This window comes from Grampus griseus, assembly GCF_964374135.1.
Source record: "Grampus griseus genome assembly, chromosome: 17".
NCBI lineage: Eukaryota > Metazoa > Chordata > Mammalia > Artiodactyla > Delphinidae > Grampus > Grampus griseus.
In genome coordinates, this window is record NC_139011.1 from 48,645,509 (window position 1) to 48,662,581 (window position 17,073).

The following is a 17,073-nucleotide window of genomic DNA, read 5'->3' on the forward strand; positions in this document are numbered from 1 at the left end:
TTCAAGATGCCTATTAACTCATATGAGTATGTCTTAGTTTTATCAGTGGAGGACAAACCAGGCTTCTATCACCAAGCCCCATTCCATAACAGGCAAACCAGTCCAAGACTTCTCTGAGTGCTGCAGGAGAGTCTATGGAAGGGGCGCTCACTCCACTGTGATGCCGAAAATGCCTTTGCACAGAGCAAACATTCAATACATGCTGAGTGAATGAATGAGTGAACTGGCTCATTTCAGGGAAATTCCATTCAACAGGCTGGCATTCCTTCCTACCCATCTTAACTGTTAAGCTTGTCATCAGACAAAAATTTAATTATAAAACGTTAGAGCTGAGGAAATTTTAGAAACTATCTACTCTCCAGAGGTATACAACTTTAATTTCGTGGTAAAAATCACTAGGAGTGATTTAGGAGTCTATCAGACCTCAGTCCAAATTCCACACCTACCATATTTTGGTGAGCAAATAACTACTTCTGAGGCTCTGTTCCATGTATGCATTATGGGATATCATAATAATACATACATTAATTGTATGACTATCAGGGGATGAAATGACACAATCCATTTGCCATGGTCGGCTAAGTAATTTGCCCCAAGTAAGCACTCAAGACATTAGCCAATATTCATAGCGGAGAGATGAAAACAAAACTCTGGGACTGATGCCTACCTTAGTGGCCCCAGTGGTCATAATGACTTTCTTCCATTCAGCCTGCTCTCTTCTCACTAAGACTAAGGAAGAGAAGATGAACAAATTAGGAATAACAATTTGAAAATGGTTTTATACTCCCTGAATGAATGGAATTATAATAAAACGATTCATGAGTTCTGCAGAAATATGATGAGACTTTAGATCTTTATGTTAGTTCTCTACAAAACCAATTGATGGCCCTAAGATGTACCTTCCCACCCAGCCCCTTCCTTACCAGGGTCAAATATCATTGTAAATGGAAAAGTCAACCACACATAATCAACAAGCTAAGTTACAAGCCAGTGAAGTCTCAGAGCTTTGATAGAGAAAATTCAGATTTATCATTATAAGTGAAAATAAGATGATATGAAGACGTCAATCTAAAAAATATTACCTGGAGATCTATAATCTCTACAATAGTGCTATAAAAAGTAAAGAGCTAGAAATCTATTTAGATGGTTTTCCTTATAAGAAAGCACTTTCTGTATAACTTTTAATGTACTACTGATGAGAACAATTCAACAAAATTCAAATAAATATCTGCAGATGTCGTACAAGAAGAAAAGAACAGAGTTAGATGTGACAGGGGATAACTGGACTTCAGGATGAGTAAGACCCTATACTTGACCTCAATAAATTAACATGAAATACAGTGGATGAGTCATGTACAGAATGTCAGAATTCTAAAAGGCCAAGCTAAGTACCAAAAGGAACATGTGGGGACTCTTAAGAAGGAAATAAAATATTGGTTAGTTGATTACGAAAAGGCAGAAGGGAGTAGGTTCCCTTTGGCTGCTCTTTGAAGAGATCACTTCCTTTCCCCCCTAGTCCTGAGGCTAGGGTGGCATGGGCAATAGAGGAATGTGGGGACTGAGAATCATTTCTACTCTCACCAGAGTGGCTGGAAGCAGATTTTCTTACCAGGATGTAGTAGTATGCTAATATTTAAGGGTTCTTGAGGTCAGAGAGAAGGGTTTGAATACTCCGGCTCCATCTCTTGCTGTGGGTCAAGTTTCTTACCTTTCCAACACCTTGGCGTCTTTATCTGAAAATTGGGGACGATGATAATGTCTCCCACCTGACTGTGAGAAATATATGATACAGTGCATACGCAGGGCTAAATTTGGTGCCTGGCAAACAGAAAGTGCTCAGTACGGCAGGCGAGTGTAGTGACAATAAAGGCAAAGATGACGGGGGTAGTGCCGGTGTTGCTTCTGCCCCCAGAACAGGCTCTGACTGGGAGAGAGTTAAAGCACCTTTGGGTTCATGGGGGTTTATATATAAGCAACGGTTGATCAATGTGAGCTGGTTGTCCAAATGATTATGTGCAATCTAAGAAAAAAATAGGCCTCGGATCTGCTCAGCTACTTAATAATATTAGCAGCAGTAGTAGTCAAAGAAGCTAAATTTTATTACGTGTTTATATGCCAAACAACGTGCTGAACGTTTTAAAAGGATTTACTCACTTATTACAACGAGGCTATACGCTAGGTCCTGATAATGTTATTCGTCTCTTTCAGATGTTGACTGAGCTTCAGACAGGTTACAAAAGCACCTAAGATCCCCTTGTCAGTACATGACGGAAATGAGTTCAAATCCAGCCTGTCTGACTTGTTCTTAATCACTAAGGTATGAAATTAAGCATGTTGCCCTTTGCCTGATTCTCCTTCTGAGGCCTGAATATTTCACTTAGCTGAGTGCAGAAGAGAGAAAATTCTCTCTCCTTGACCCAACTTGGCATCAAAATCCAACTCCCCTTCTCAAAATGGGTTGCTTCAACGAGAAGCAATGAATGCCGGGTCGTGGATCAGTCACCTTGATGACTAAGAGTCAGACACTACGGAAAGAAAATGCTCTGTGACAAACCTACCCTTGTACAGAAACAAGACAGAAATGGGGGGACAGGACAGAAGATAATGGAATAAGGCACATACGAAAAACAGCACCTGGCATCGTGATAGTAATAATAATAATAGTAGTAGTAGTAGTAATAGTAATAATAGTAGACTTTACTATGCTCTAGGCATTGTATTAAGTGCTTCATTTTAACATTGAAAACAAGTCTATGGGGATGAAATATTATTAACATCACTTTATAGGCAGGAGTATTGAGGTTCAGGTAATCAGGTAAATTACCCAAGCTCATATGGTCAGCAAGTGGAAAGCAGAGATTTGAACCAGCACCTACACTCCTAACCATTATGCTATAACCATTATGCTGAAGACATAAGAATTCCAATGGTCTTTCCCCATAACCCACTCCTGCACTCCAGACTTAAATAGTCCAAGATCAAGAGAGAGCAAGCTTGGAGTTGCCACTCTTCAGTGAGTGTCAATCATTTCAAAACACTGTATTTGCTAACAAGATGCAGTTCCTGTGATAATCTTCTCAACCAGCTATCAAGAAACAGGAAGCAAAGATTCAAGTAACAGTATGTTCCTACTTACGAGGAAGGTGGGACAGCACAGTTGACACTGGGCTTAACTGTTCTGAAAACGTGGTCCCAGTAGGCATACACGCTGGTACATTTTCCCCACCTACCAAATACAAAAGAAGTATTTCATTTCCATGTTGCTCTTCAAAGTTCCACCTCATTCGTGCCTGTCATTCATCCTCTGGCCTCTTCCTGTCTCCATTTCTGTACAGAAAGGTGCTGAGTCTCTGCTCTCGGATACGAAAAGGGTGTGTTAGGAGAGGGAGCCATGGTACCTCGATGTCCTTTTTTTTTCATCTTAATTCTATTATGCCAACTCCACTGAACTTAATTAGAGTGAATACAGAATTACACAATTACCCTCTGTTCTAGTCTTCAGATGTTATATTTTGATAAAATTTACGACATGCTGCTCTCCCCCTGAACACCAGATGAACACTAGAAATGGATGTGTGTTGACATAAAATCTGTTATAATTACAATTCAAGTATAGCTTACATAATGATAGTGTTAACATAAAATTATAGATGTGTAGAGACAACGTGGTCATGCATTTTTTAGTATAAGTACATGCTTAGACCAATATCTGTTAGCGGAATGAAGATGGAAGAGAATTTTGGTTAAGCCACAAAGGCTGTTTAAGGACTTGCAGATAGCTAAGGGGAACTCAAAAACCAGTAAGATAATATTTCCCCTGCCATGTTTGCAATTGCAAAGTGAAGGGAAGATGTGAAAGTAAGTACCCCTATGGAAATTACAACACAAGTACATTTTTTTCCTTGAGTACCTGGGTAAATGCTTAAATTCTAATGTATATCAGTGATGCAAATTTTCAACTGAGTTTGATAAATCATAAAATAATAATTATACATATATGTATATAAAACGGCATGGAACTAGACAGTTCAGAATTACTTCTAATTAAAGAGGTACCCTATGACAACTAACTTAAACCTTACAAAATATGGTTCCAAGTACCCTATCAGAGTGAAAAGCAGGAGACTGAAAGGTTTAGTGTAAATGTTTGTAGTCATGGTGTCTTAACTAAAACTACTGTGTCACAAATACTATTAAAATAATTGTGACATTTTATTCACTTTTACTGCAAACAACAAAACAAACTATAGGTATTCTTTCATTTCAGGTAATTATTTTAGCTAACAGTTATTAAATGTTTTGAGAAGACAGAGTGCTAATTGCATTACTTCATTTTACCTTTAAAATAGCGCTTCCATGTAATTATTCTTAATATCTCCATTGTATTAAAGTGTATCTCTAGTTTAGACCTTTCTTCAGAACTGCAGACTTGTGTATCCAACTGTGTACTCAGCATCTCTACTTGGACGTCACGAAAACATCTCAAATCTTATACCTCCAAAACTGGTCTTTAATCCCCCAAACATGCTCTACCCCAAACTTTTTCCGTCTTAGGTGACAGTAACCACACCTTTCCAGTTCCCCAGGTCCTACATCTCAAATTCACCCTTGACCCCCTCTTCCTTTCCATTCTTGCATTCAATCTACCACGAAATGCTGTCACAACCTTCCCAATGTGCCACTTCTGAGAATTACCAGCCGCTACCAGCCTGGTGCAGGCCACCAACATAGACCTCGAGGATCCTGTAGTCGCCTCCCGAGATTCTCCCTGACTCCACTCTCTCCCCACATCCTCAAGACCACAGATACAGTTATGCTTTTCAAACAAGAGACAGTTCATGCCACACCTCGGCTAAAATCCTGCCCCTGGCTGCCTACATTTAGAGTAAAAGACACAATGCATGTGATGGCCTCCCAGGACTTACCCAATCCATCCCATCACATATCCGACCTCCAGCCCTCCTGCTGTCTCTTCCTCCCCACTGACTAAGTCAGCCAGGGTGGCCTCCTTGATATTCCTCCAAGCTGCCCGGCATATTTCTGCCTTAGAGTTTTGGGACTGGTTATTCTTGCTCCCAGGGAGTGGTCTCCCCATCATACATTCTGACAACTCCCTCACTTCAAGTCTTTGCTCAAATGTCAACTTATAAAATCCACCCTGACTACCCTATTTAAAATCAGAACCTACCTGTACACTCCTCCAGCACTCCCAACCCAAGCCTCTTCAGTGAGCTTCACATCCTTTTCCTTATCCCGTAGCGCCCATCAACCTGTGACAAAGCATAGAATTTATTTATAACATCCGTTTCCACACGAGAGTGTAAGGAGGGAGAAAGCATGCAAGAAGGAGCACGCAGGCAAAGGCTCTTCTCTCATTTATTCATTGATACGTCCAAGCATAGAGAACAGGAAGATGCTTGATAAATAGTCCTGAAAAAGATACAGATGAGGAAACTAGTAGTAAAGCTCAGAAAGTTTAAGTAACTTCCTCAAGGTTCTAGAGCTAGAAGAGGGTCACAGTAGAATTCACACTTGGGGATGTCTAACTTCAAATCTCTTAGCCTCTCTATCTTTTTTTTTTTTTTCTTCTTCTTTGCGGTACAGGGGCCTCTCACTGTTGCAGCCTCTCCCGTTGCGGAGCACAGGCTCCGGACGCGCAGGCTCAGCAGCCATGGCTCACAGGCCCAGCCGCTCCGCGGCATGTGGGATCTTCCCGGATCGGGTCACGAACTCTCAACCACTGCGCCACCAGGGAAGCCCCTCTCTGCTATCTTAAGTCCATGCAATTCAGGATTTGTTTTAATCAGTGCCATGGAAATTCTCACTCCACTGAATAGGATCACTAAAGTGTTCTCTGTCTACATTTATATATATATTTTCCATTTAAACAAAGGAAACAGAAGAGGGGAATTCATCATGGGTTATTGCGGTAGTTTTACAGCAATGTTAGCAATAATGACATTTAAGTAATAGTGATATTTAATGATAGCATAATAATAATAAAATAATAGCTCTTAAATGTATTGAAGACGAATCGCATGCTAAACTCGGTGCTAAAATATTTCCATGTATATTTTGTGCAAAATCCTTATGAATATCCTATCAGATGAGCTTTATGTGTAACTCCACCAGGCATACTTCTCTTATTCCACTTTCAAAGATAAGGAAATGGATGAGAATGTAGTAACCGTTTGATCAAGATGAGACTGGTAATAAGTTGTGAGTATGAATTTAAATTCAGGTCTAACTCCAGAATTTGATTCTCAATCCATACATGAAAATTCTGATAATTCCTTTGATAAGGGTATGTTCTCTCCTGGAAAACATCCCCCATTATGTCTGCCTGTGCTCATACCTTCAGGACACAGTCAAGTTTGAAACATGATAAAAATGTTTAAATAGTGTGCTTTAATAAATGGAAATGTCTCCATCTAAACAATAACACAAAAAGGCAGGCTGAGCCCTTTGAAGTGGCTTCGTTGCTCTCTTCCATCCAGAACAAGAGAAGGAATCAACAGCTGCAGAGTAAAGAAAGCATGAAACCCAGAGATGGAGGATTCTGTAAATGACCAATTACAAGACTATTAAGCCACACTTTCACAGCAAGAGGCAAAATATTCCATTAAACTGAAAATTCTTCTACCCCTCACTCCAAGGCCCACACAAACATTAATGTTGCATTTATTAGGATGTATTTCCTGTGCTCTATCAACTTGACTTTCAGCAACTGTATTAATACAGTCCTTTCGCTTTGCACATATATCTGAATGATGGATTCCATTACTGGAGTTTTGTAGAAAGAGTGGAGTGAACGAAGTAAAGTTTGGGAAGAGCCATCATAATCCATAATGATGGGCACTGAATCAGGACAAGAAGAAACCTCTCTTCTCATTTATTTGAATGAAAATTCTACTATATATTTATTGCCTCTGTACAGGGCCATCTGTTGAATAATGGAAAACAAGCATCTTTCATTTGGAGGTAGGATTTGTGTGCTCAAGTTTCGATGGGCCTGCAGAATTAATCTTGTTTTAGAAATGAAATAAAATGTAATTTCTTACTGTAAGTAGATGTGGTTAAGCAACTGGCAACTTTGATGTCTTTAAATCACTGCAGTTTCAGGGTAGGCAAATCTATAATTATTTCAAGCACTTCTTTATTGGTGCAACAATTGAGCAGTGTACATAGTGGTCAACAACCTGGGCATTGTCAGACGACTCTAAGTTTGAATCTAGACTTTGCCACTCACCAGCTATGTGACTTTCAGCTATGAGAATCACTTTCTTCAGCTTTACACTGTGGATTATTATATGCCCTTTGCAGAACTACTGTAAGAACTAAATGTATGTGGGCACAGTGGCTCATAGTAAGGGCTCAAATTAGTACTGTGGTCACTACTAGTAGTACTGAAAAGAAATTAGAACTTCTATTCTCATAAAGTGGGATATGTGTCCCTTTACCATTGTAATTTCATATCATTTTACTTTTGACCTTATAATTTAATAGCTTGATCCAAGAAACATTTAGCAGTAAATATAATTGAAAGAAGATTACCTGTCAAACATGAAATACTGTAGTATCAAGTGTGCTGGCACAATACTCTTCTCAGATAATTAACCTGTAAAAATATGTTATTGTCTTCTTTTTAATTGAGCACATTGAACATATATATTTACTGTGCCAATTGGCGAAAGGTCCATTAATTCATCAGTCTAACTATATGTTGCATAAACGTCTTCTAAACATAATCGTATATGTATTTTATTTGTTGGGAAAATGTGTTTGAGATTGTTCTTTTCTGCCTATTTAAAGTAAAAGAGGATGAGAAGTAGAGTTAGGCTTAATGTACTTTGTACTCCATTATGCCATGAAAATGCTTCTGTGCCCTGGAGACAACAACAAAAGATTTGCTTTAATGACAAGAATCAAGTATGTTCTAAAGCTTCCAGGTAGGAGGCGTATAGGTTGCAGTTTATATCAGAAGTCTATGCTCTCTCTCTCAACTGCGTCTAGATGGGAAAGATGTGGTCACAAATGCTTCAAGGTGATATAGTAAATGTTGGAAAAGAGGGGGGTAGGAGGCAGAGTTTTGAATATCTCAAACCTGAGCTAGAAGGATTTTATTTAAAGAAAATAGCGGATATGATTTTTCACTTAAGGAAGCAAACCTGACATTAATGTAGGAAATTAGCTCTTTTAGCTATGATGTTTTCAAATGCACATGGCTGAAAACAAATTCAAAATAGTCAAAGGAAATTTAAGAACAAAAACCAAACAACAACAACAACCTCAACAAACAAGTACTAGAAATTCAGGGATGCAGCCATATTCAGATTCAGTTGGATCTGGAAGTTCCAGAGTATCAGCAGGGTTCCAGCTCTCTCTCCATCGCTCAGCCCTGCTTACCTCTGCAAGACTTTATTTTACAGAAAGTCTCTCCTTGTGCTGGATGGTCACTGGGAGTCCCAGAGTCATATCTCCCCAGCTTAGAAATTCCAGAGAGAAAAGACAATTCTTCCATTTTGCTCTGAGACAAAAGTCCTGGGGAGCAGTCTGATAGACTTAGCCGAGGTCAGATGCCTACCCATGAGCCAATCACCTGCTTTGCTGGAGTTCAGTCCCTGGGCAACTCATCCCCGGGGCTCGTGAGGAGGCAGGATGGCATTATCTGGCAGTTCTCCAAGAAAACCCTGCTGTTTTTTTGGTAAGATGAAAGGGGAGAGGACATGGATAATGAAACCTGTATCTGCTTCTGTAAAATCCACAGAATCTTACTCCCTGCCCTGTGTCGATGACCATGCAGTAAGCTGACCCAGGAGGTCATTTTTCCAACAACAGTCTTTCTATATATGACTAAGGAACACACTGGTAAAAGAATATGGGAGAAAGTCTGAGTATGACAAGTCAGCTAGACCGATATTAACTAAAAAAGCTGTGTGAAAATATCCTTAAAAAGTTGCCCCCAACTCACTCAAAGTCCAAAGTTGGAGTTGGAAATACAATGTCATGGAGTTTGGATAAGAACAGGTTTTCTCCAAGCTGAACTATGACACAGAGATTAGAGACTTCCAGAAACTATACTTTTTCAAAGAAAAAACATCACATGAGAAAAATGAGGCCTAGAAAAATTAAATGACTTAAGCTAATTAATGGCAGGACTGAGACTAGAGTATACTTTGTGTAATTGGCTATGGTCTTTTTTTTTTTTTTTTTTTTTGTTATCACTTCAGAACGAGACAAACTTAAAGAAAGGAAACACAACCAAAACTCAGTGGTTGGAAAAGAGATGGATGTGAACGCCCACTTGTTTCTTACGTATAAAGTTACCCCTCGCAGTGTTTTCGAGGAGAAAACGCTGGCTCTTCCCAACGTTGGTTACATACACAAAGATTCCAAAGACAAGACAAGTGCTTTGCAAACAAAGTAACTAGAACCAGCTCAGGCTTCCCCGCGCCGGGTCCTACGTTCCACGGTCAGAACCACCAACTGTATCTCCCCGGGGAACAAGGTGATTCAGAAAAGCTGGCGCCTTCAGAGAAGGCAGAAAACTTAGCCGGGAAGAGAATCAGGAGAAAACTTGCTCAGCTTCTTGCTGGGGTCTGAAACGATCCCAATAGAGTCCTTAAACCCTTCAGGTTTCCCCAATCAAGCACCCTCGCCTCCAACCTGGGCCACCCCAGATCTGACTATCAGACGACAGAAGTCTGCGGACGCACGGAGAGCTGACCACCCCACGAGAGGAACCTACGCGCGGCCGCGCCCACTCACCCGCCGCTCCCCGGGAGACGGGAGACCAGCCCGGGGTCCAAGTCCTGGGTGTGGCAGACTCGCCCCTCTCCGGGCCCGGCTCCAGCTCACTGTCGGCGCGACCCGCCTGGGCGCCGCCATCTTGACCACGAAGGGGGCCTCGCGCCGGAGGCCCCTGAGCGGGCGCCCTGAGCGGAGCCGGAGCGCCGGGGAGGCCCAGGTCGGCGCCCTACGTCCCCCGCGCGCTCGCGCCCCGTCCACGAGCGACGAGAGTCCCGCACGCAGCGCCCGACCCAGGCTTCCGCGGAACCGGCGCCCCGCGCAGCCCGCACCGCGGCTCAGGCGGCGCCGAGGGCGGCCCGGGCGGAAGAGCGGGCGCGGGGCACGCGCTCGGTAACCTGGCAACGCGGAGCAACCCGGCGTCCCTGGCGAACCCAGCCTTCCACCGCGAGGAAGCACGGACCCCCGCACCCACCGCCCAGCCCGCGCCGCCCCTCGGTCGCTCCGCCTGCCGCTGCCCGCTTGCTATGGTCTTTTAAATCCATGATACAACGTCTGTAAGTAACAAATCTGTTAAACCCTAAATGTTTATGATATTCCAGTAATCCATTATCTGAATTATTCTTGAAGATAAAACATCCAAAGACTTCTTAATTGTATGGCTATACATACATAAAATACACGTGCAGGTAACTTCAAATATAGTATGTGCCTGTCTCTATTCCTTCCCTCTCCGCTCTTTTAAAAAATGCCCCTTTAAAAATTGCCCACTCACCATCTGTTAGGTAAATTTGCTGAAACACAGTAAATGTGGAGACAGAAATTGTTATAGAGACTATTCCAAATGGCACTGACACCTGTATTTATGAAATTTTTAAAAGGGTAAGTTAGAGTTGTTTTTTTTTTTTTAAAAAAATCCCACTATAGTAACACCACATCATCCTAGGTGCCCAGTTCTAACCAATTACATAAGATGGAGAAAGGGAGAGAGAGAGAGAGAGAAACAGAGAGAGAGAGAGAGAGAGAGGAGAAAGAGAAAGAAGAAAGGAAGAAAACCGAGTACTTATGTATAAAATGTTGCTGCCAAAGTTTGAGATTATACTCAAGCATCAATGAACAGAAGGAAAACACTTACAAATTTACAAATGTATTTCATTTATGGTATGAGGGACACAGGTTTAGATTTGCAACACGCTCCCACAAGGGTCAAATTGACCACTTTTTTCTATCTAGTTGCTCTTGAGAGAACAAAACAATTGAAACAGATGCCATTCAATTCCAAGTCTATAGCTTAGACCATGTCACTGCACATGAAATATTGTTCATTCAGAGTCAGCACATAGCAAGAGTAATTTATACTCTCAGAGTGTTTGCTCTCAAGTCAATAGCAGAGAAACCTTGAATAAAAACGTTCCCATTACTTTCCATTGTAATAGATCTTACTTATAGCCCATGAAACAGTGGTCAGAGGAGATTTATTCTTTGTCCACCATATTATATAATCTCTCCACTTTAAGCCATCCCCCACTTGGCGATTATTTTTTAAATATGTTACTCGTAGTCAATATTAATTTACATTTAATCTTTCTTAGCATTAGGAGAGTATTATTTTGTACAGGCTCAGAAACAAATCTCCCGAAATTCCTCCCTGATGCTCCCTTCAGGCTGAAAATGCATTGCAGGGTGGCTGCAGTGACTTAATTCTAGTTGGCAGAGCCCTGGCCACACACTAATTTCATTAGCCTCAAACTCCTGGATTTGAAAGATCCACTGAATATGATTCCTGTCCTCTGACATGTCACTTACTAACCAATTCAGTGTGCATACAGAGGAGAGAAAGGACTTGCTCAGCTCTGGCCCACCGGCAGGCAGATGAGAATTCCCAGTCAGAGACACTGTTTACATCTGAGTGGTCATTCTTGCCCGGGTTCTTATTTTCAGGAAGGAAGTTCAATCCAGGCTTTGCTGGCAGCTGCAGCATTTGTTACATCCATTACTAGCTCCTTGTTCCTTCCTGCCCCCCAGTGCTTAGCATCCCCCATTTCAGTCACTAAGTCTTCCTTCCCCCAGCCTAGAAGCTTACCTCACCATAAATTTTTATCTCAAATGATAGGTTTGGCACGTTCCACACAGCAACCCACAGGGACTGGGGAAAAGAAAACTCAAATCTCTGGAGAGCTAAGAATTCAACCATTTAGAGGAGTTTCTTTTATACAGGACAGTCTTCATTGAGCTGAACCCTGCAATCCCAGAGAAGATTCACCTACCCGTTCTTTTCCTCTTTCCCTAAAGTGACTGTGTCTTTGAACAAGGGATATGTGTTCCACTATTCTCTCTATTCATTTTGCAGGTTTACAGAGGCTGGGAAACTGGGGACTGGACTTACATGCCAGGAGCTTCTAAGATCACACGCAAAAATAAGGCTACTGGAAGAGATTGTTGGAATCTATCTCTATATTTGAACATGGGCAGTGGTTAACCAGGATGCTCACACCAAGCTTATATCCAGCTTGCAGCACAAGCTACAAGTTGGTGCATCCCATTCATCCCATAAATGCAGGTGAAAACGGGGGGCTCTTTTCCCTCAGCTGTTCAATCCAACATGAATAGCTGCAATTTGCAAATTAGAGGAAAATTACAGTGTTTTCTCTGAATGGTTTTGGTCCCAACGCACACTGCTAATGCTGGCATTCAGTTCCTTTCCTTCCCAACCCAGGGAACGGGGGAACTAAGCATAAGGCAAGCGTTCTCTTTTCTTGCAAGTGCCTCAGATCCACACACCAGAGAAGGAATCAGCTCCCCCTGGAATCTTTTTCAGCAAACACAATCCTTCACCTAGTCTGCAAGCTCTCTCTTGACTTTAAGATTTCACTCTTTTTTCGACAGGCAGGCCCATCTGCAAGCTCCCAAGCTCCAAGTGAAGGCACCAAGATAATTTTTAAAATGTCAAACAGCAAATGTGCTTCAACCCCCAGAGATCCAGTAAAAATACTGTGAGTTGCCCCTGTGGTTCTCAGGTGACCTCTGGCCTCATCCTCCCTGCAGCGCTGCCTCCTCAGGTTCTCTAGTTTAAGCTCAGAGGTAAAGGAAGTGCTTCTGGGTTTTGCTTCCAACAACCCAGGCTCTTCCTGAAAGCATTACCTCAAAGTGAAGGCTGCCCAGAAGCACTTTTGGCCTTGCAAACATCTAGAGGTGGCATACTCAACAGGTGCTAGGGATGCTCAGAGGCTCAGAGGGGCCATACCAGACTGCAGCTTTAGACAGGCACCCCTCCTTCTGGCACAAACACAAACTTCATACCCCTGGGTGCTGATGTAGTGACAGCTTGAATCTCACAAGGAGTCCCCTCCAGAAACCCAACATGCTTCAGGAAAGGCACTTGAGAGGGAGCCGACTTTTTAGCTACGGGGAGCATAAGGGTCAGCCAGAACATCTGGAGAAGGGACTAACTGAGCTTGGGTCCTACCAGGCAGGGAGAGAGCTGTGCATTAGGAAAGGATCACTTCAAGACAGAGATGAACAAAAAACCTGGAGATAGGGGTAGAGAAGGAAAAGAGAGGCAGAAATTGAAAGGGAGAACATAAAAACAGAGAGACAAAAAAAAAAAAAAAGCAGGGAGAAAGAGACACAAGGAGAGAGACACACAGGAAGAAAGACAGAGAAACAAGAGAACCCATAGTCACGCAGACCCTGAAACTCAATTTCTTCATCCAGAAGCCATCCATCTATACCCAGGGCGGTACAGGAGCCGTAGGGCCGAGGCTGCAGGAGCAGGCGGTGAGAGAGCACTTGCAGCACCGCCCACCGCTCAGCGGGCCCGATCCGCCGTCCTCGCATCTTCCGCCGTTGCCCGCCTGCACCCGGAGCTAGAGGACCGCCCGGCCTTGCGCAGCGCACCCTACTGCCTCCCTCCAGGCGCCTTCTTGTCTGGCTCTGAGAATCGTCCTCAAAACCCAGGACTGGGGTTGGGGGCTGCGTTAGGGAGGTCGTGGGAAAGGATGGGCATAGGGTGGGTGCAGAAAAAGCGACTGTGTTTCGCAGTTAGCATGAGCTCACCTCCGGGCTCTGAGCTGGCAGGAGTAGAAAGCTGATCGCCCGGCTCCTGCCAGTGGCCGAATCGCAAAGGCAGTTTAGACGGTGCAAACAACTGCCCAGAGCAAATCACCCGGGGGCACGTCTGCGGGTGGCTTCTCCCCGCTTGAGGACAGTCCCCACGCCTTCCGCCCCATGCCCTCGCAGAGATAGGTGACAGGTCGGGAAATCCAACCCGAGCGAAATGGGCAATTCACGTCCAAATGTAGGTGAAGACCTAGCCTTCGGTTTAAGAACTGCCTCCCTAAGCTCTTCTCGAAATTTTCCAAGGGAGCTGCAGCTTGTCGGGCGGCTTGGGGCAGGGAAGCTGAGGAGTTGAGAAATGCCTAGTTTCTAGGCGTCTTCTCATCTTTCATATTCCTTGCGCCTAAGTGGCTCTCACAGGAGCCCGGCACTTTTACAAGCCTGTTTTGGAACCATATTTCACTCGAATGCAAACCCATTTAAATCATCGCCTTGTTTTTCGGAGACTTGTTTCTTGTCAATGGGGCCATAAATCCAGAATGTCAAGCCGGATGGAGTGGAGCGCGGACAGGGGAGAGATGGAAGGGAAATGAATCAAGCAGGGAAAGTACCTCCTCGGGTGAGGTGGGAGGGATTCGGCAGGATCTCCAGGGTGGAAATGAGCGAAGGCTGACCAGACCCCGCACCCCTGGAGTCCAAGCCAGCCTTCAGGATAAAGAGCGCGGGGAGCTACGGCGCGCTCTGCCCCGGAGGGAGCGCCCCCCTACCTGGAAAAGCCTCAGGATGTTGGCTACCAGGATGGAGACCGAACTTTCCGAAGCCCCAATCACTCCAACTACTTTCTCGGGCTTGACGAAAACCGGAGGCTCGCCGTTGGTGCAGCGCACTTCGGAGGTGTCCTTCTGGATGAGCGCCTGGACGAAAGTGAGCGACTGTTCGAGCGCATAAGTGTCCCTGGAACAAGTGTCCAGGATCCGCGCTCCCAGCGTCACGTTGGGCAGCAGGTTGGGATCGCTGTTGATCTGGTCCAGGGCGTAGAGCATCGCTTCCAGCCTGTGGATCCCGTTCTCCCTCTTGATGTCGCCGCAGGGCACTCCGCTGGGACCCTTCGCGTGCACCGGGAACAGCCCCCCGAGGGTGACGTCCCCCTCGATCCGAATGGAGTGCGGGGCGTACATCTCCTGGCCGCGCGCCGCCGCCGCCAGCGCGCACAGAAGCACCTCCAGCACGCAGCAGGGAACCGTCACCAGAGTCAGGGCGCGGAGCAGCTTCCCCAGCTGGACCATGCTGCTCCCGCGGCTGCGGTGGTGGCGGCGGCACTCGAGGGGACGGTGGCGGGCTCGCCGGAGTCCTGGCCCCTTGGGGTGAGCTCCTCCGGGGAAGCCCAGGGTCTCCTGCGGGCGAGGAGGGTAGGGGCGCCCAGGGAAGGGCAGCCGGCGAGGGTGGGGGGTCCCGCGGCGCCTGCCAGCTTGGGGCGCCGTGCGCTCTTGGGTTCCCCGGCCAGCGCGCCGCGCTCGAGCTCGCGCTCGGTGGCTTGCAGCTCGAGCTCTCCAACAGCCCAGCACTGGGGAGAGAGCGAGGATGGCTATCGCTTTAAATGCGCGTTCGGCTCCGTCTCCTCCTCCGCCCACTCCCTCCCACCCTCGCTCGCTCTCAGGCTCTCCCCACCCTTCCCAGCGCCCACCCTCCCCAGGGTTATGCATCATCACGCAGGGAGGGGCTGCGTGCTGAGGTAAGGGGGGAGGGAATGGGTGGGCGGCTGTGGGGGGGCGGTGTACCTCCGATTGGGAGTTTCGAGGTCCCCAGGGAATCTGGGGATTGCAGGTCGCAGGCGAAGGCTGAGCTCCTGCTTCGGTCTCACCGTAGAAGCCGCTCGCTCGCCCGCCTGCACCCACACGCACATTCTAGGCACAGGGTGGCATCAGCCCCGGACAGGGCGGTTCTAGCTGGGGCTGACTGCTTCCAACCCTGAGGTCCGGAGCCGGGACTGTCAGCGCCGGGAGGATGCGAGGTAGTCGAAGGTGATGCCGCCAAGCATGAAGGGTAGTAGGGAGACCCCAGTCTGTACTGCTAATTCGTCTGTGCCAGTTTTTCCTAAGAAAAACACACATACACACAGGAGCCTGATTTATGACCTAAAGAACCTTTACGCAGAGACTTCTCCGGGGCCAGGCACTGGGCTAGCCTGTAGGGAAAGACGCCAACAAGAAATGCTGGGAATGGAAATGCATCTTTGGTCTTCAGGGGTTACTGTGGCCGGAGCCGGATGAAGTAACCCTGGTCTCCAGTAAATCTGTGGCGGATTCGCTCCTTTTCTTCCTTTCATCGCAAGAGATGGAACAACTGAGAACTCTGCAGAGCACACTTTCTTCTCTGGCGCTGACAAGTGTAAGGCTCCCTCCTACCCATTTCCAGAGATGCTTTTGGGCTGATGTCAGGTTTCCTCGGGCAGGAAATAGCAAGAAACAGGTGGCAGTAGGAGGAGCAGACAGAAATCTCCCCATCGATCCAGTGATCCATTCTTCTTCTTTTTTTTTTTTTCTGGCTGAAGATTTGGGGGGTTTGGGGAGTGGAATCAGGATGCCAGAGCAGGTTGTAGTGCAGTTAGGAAGCTGTTTTTCAAAGGTGTCCCCTCCTGCAGGTCCAGCCCAAACTTGGCCCATTAAAGCAACAAGTGGCCCTAGTTCCTACACAAGGAAGGGCAATGTATCTGCCCTTGGTGCCCACGTGTACTGCTTATGGTGGTCTCTACTCTTGCTGAGCCTTTCTGTTGGAGTGCAGCGAAACTGCCTTATACAGAATTGAGGGCGCAGAGAAAACCAAAACAAGACTATACTTTCTGTTGTAATGTTAGTGTACTAAAGAAAAATGTCCTTGCACATAAACAAAACAGCACACACACACACACCTAAAATGTCAGAAGTTGGGAAGTTGGTTGTCTCTTCCACCAACCACCTGTCTGACCTTGGCACTTCTGTTCCTGTGCCTGAGTTTTACTTTGCCCATCTGTAAAATGATGAAATTGAATTGAATGTTTTACAGGTTAACTTTTAACTTTCAAATCCTCTGTTGAAATAGGCCATGCACCTTTGGCCATGGTGTTCTTTTTAGACCAATATCCTTTGTTGCTTTATGTGTAGGGCACCCGTTTTTTGATACCCAAACAACACTTCAAACATTTCCTGGTACAGAGGATTTTATATTTTTTCTTGTTGACCACCCATTTATCTTCCTTCTAGGGAGAGTCCAGTCCATCATTTTCTTTTCAGA

The 17,073-nt window shown here is 45.3% G+C and overlaps 1 protein-coding gene and 1 long non-coding RNA gene across 2 annotated transcripts; one reads left to right on the forward strand and one right to left on the reverse strand.

Annotated features, from left to right (window-relative positions):
* Window positions 1–3,290: 3,290 nt before the first annotated feature.
* Window positions 3,291–16,323, reverse strand: LOC309835250 (metabotropic glutamate receptor 7-like; the record flags this gene model as incomplete). Its single annotated transcript, XM_082674664.1, has 4 exons — window positions 3,291–3,350; window positions 5,189–5,270; window positions 14,571–15,367; window positions 16,209–16,323. 3 exons carry the CDS (start codon window positions 16,321–16,323, stop codon window positions 5,235–5,237), a joined length of 948 nt encoding a protein of 315 aa, XP_082530790.1. The 3' UTR covers window positions 3,291–3,350; window positions 5,189–5,234.
* Window positions 10,204–12,713, forward strand: LOC309835582. The gene is made up of 3 exons (XR_014298028.1): window positions 10,204–10,304; window positions 12,098–12,307; window positions 12,638–12,713. It is a non-coding gene; the product is annotated as an uncharacterized lncRNA (long non-coding RNA).
* Window positions 16,324–17,073: the final 750 nt, after the last annotated feature.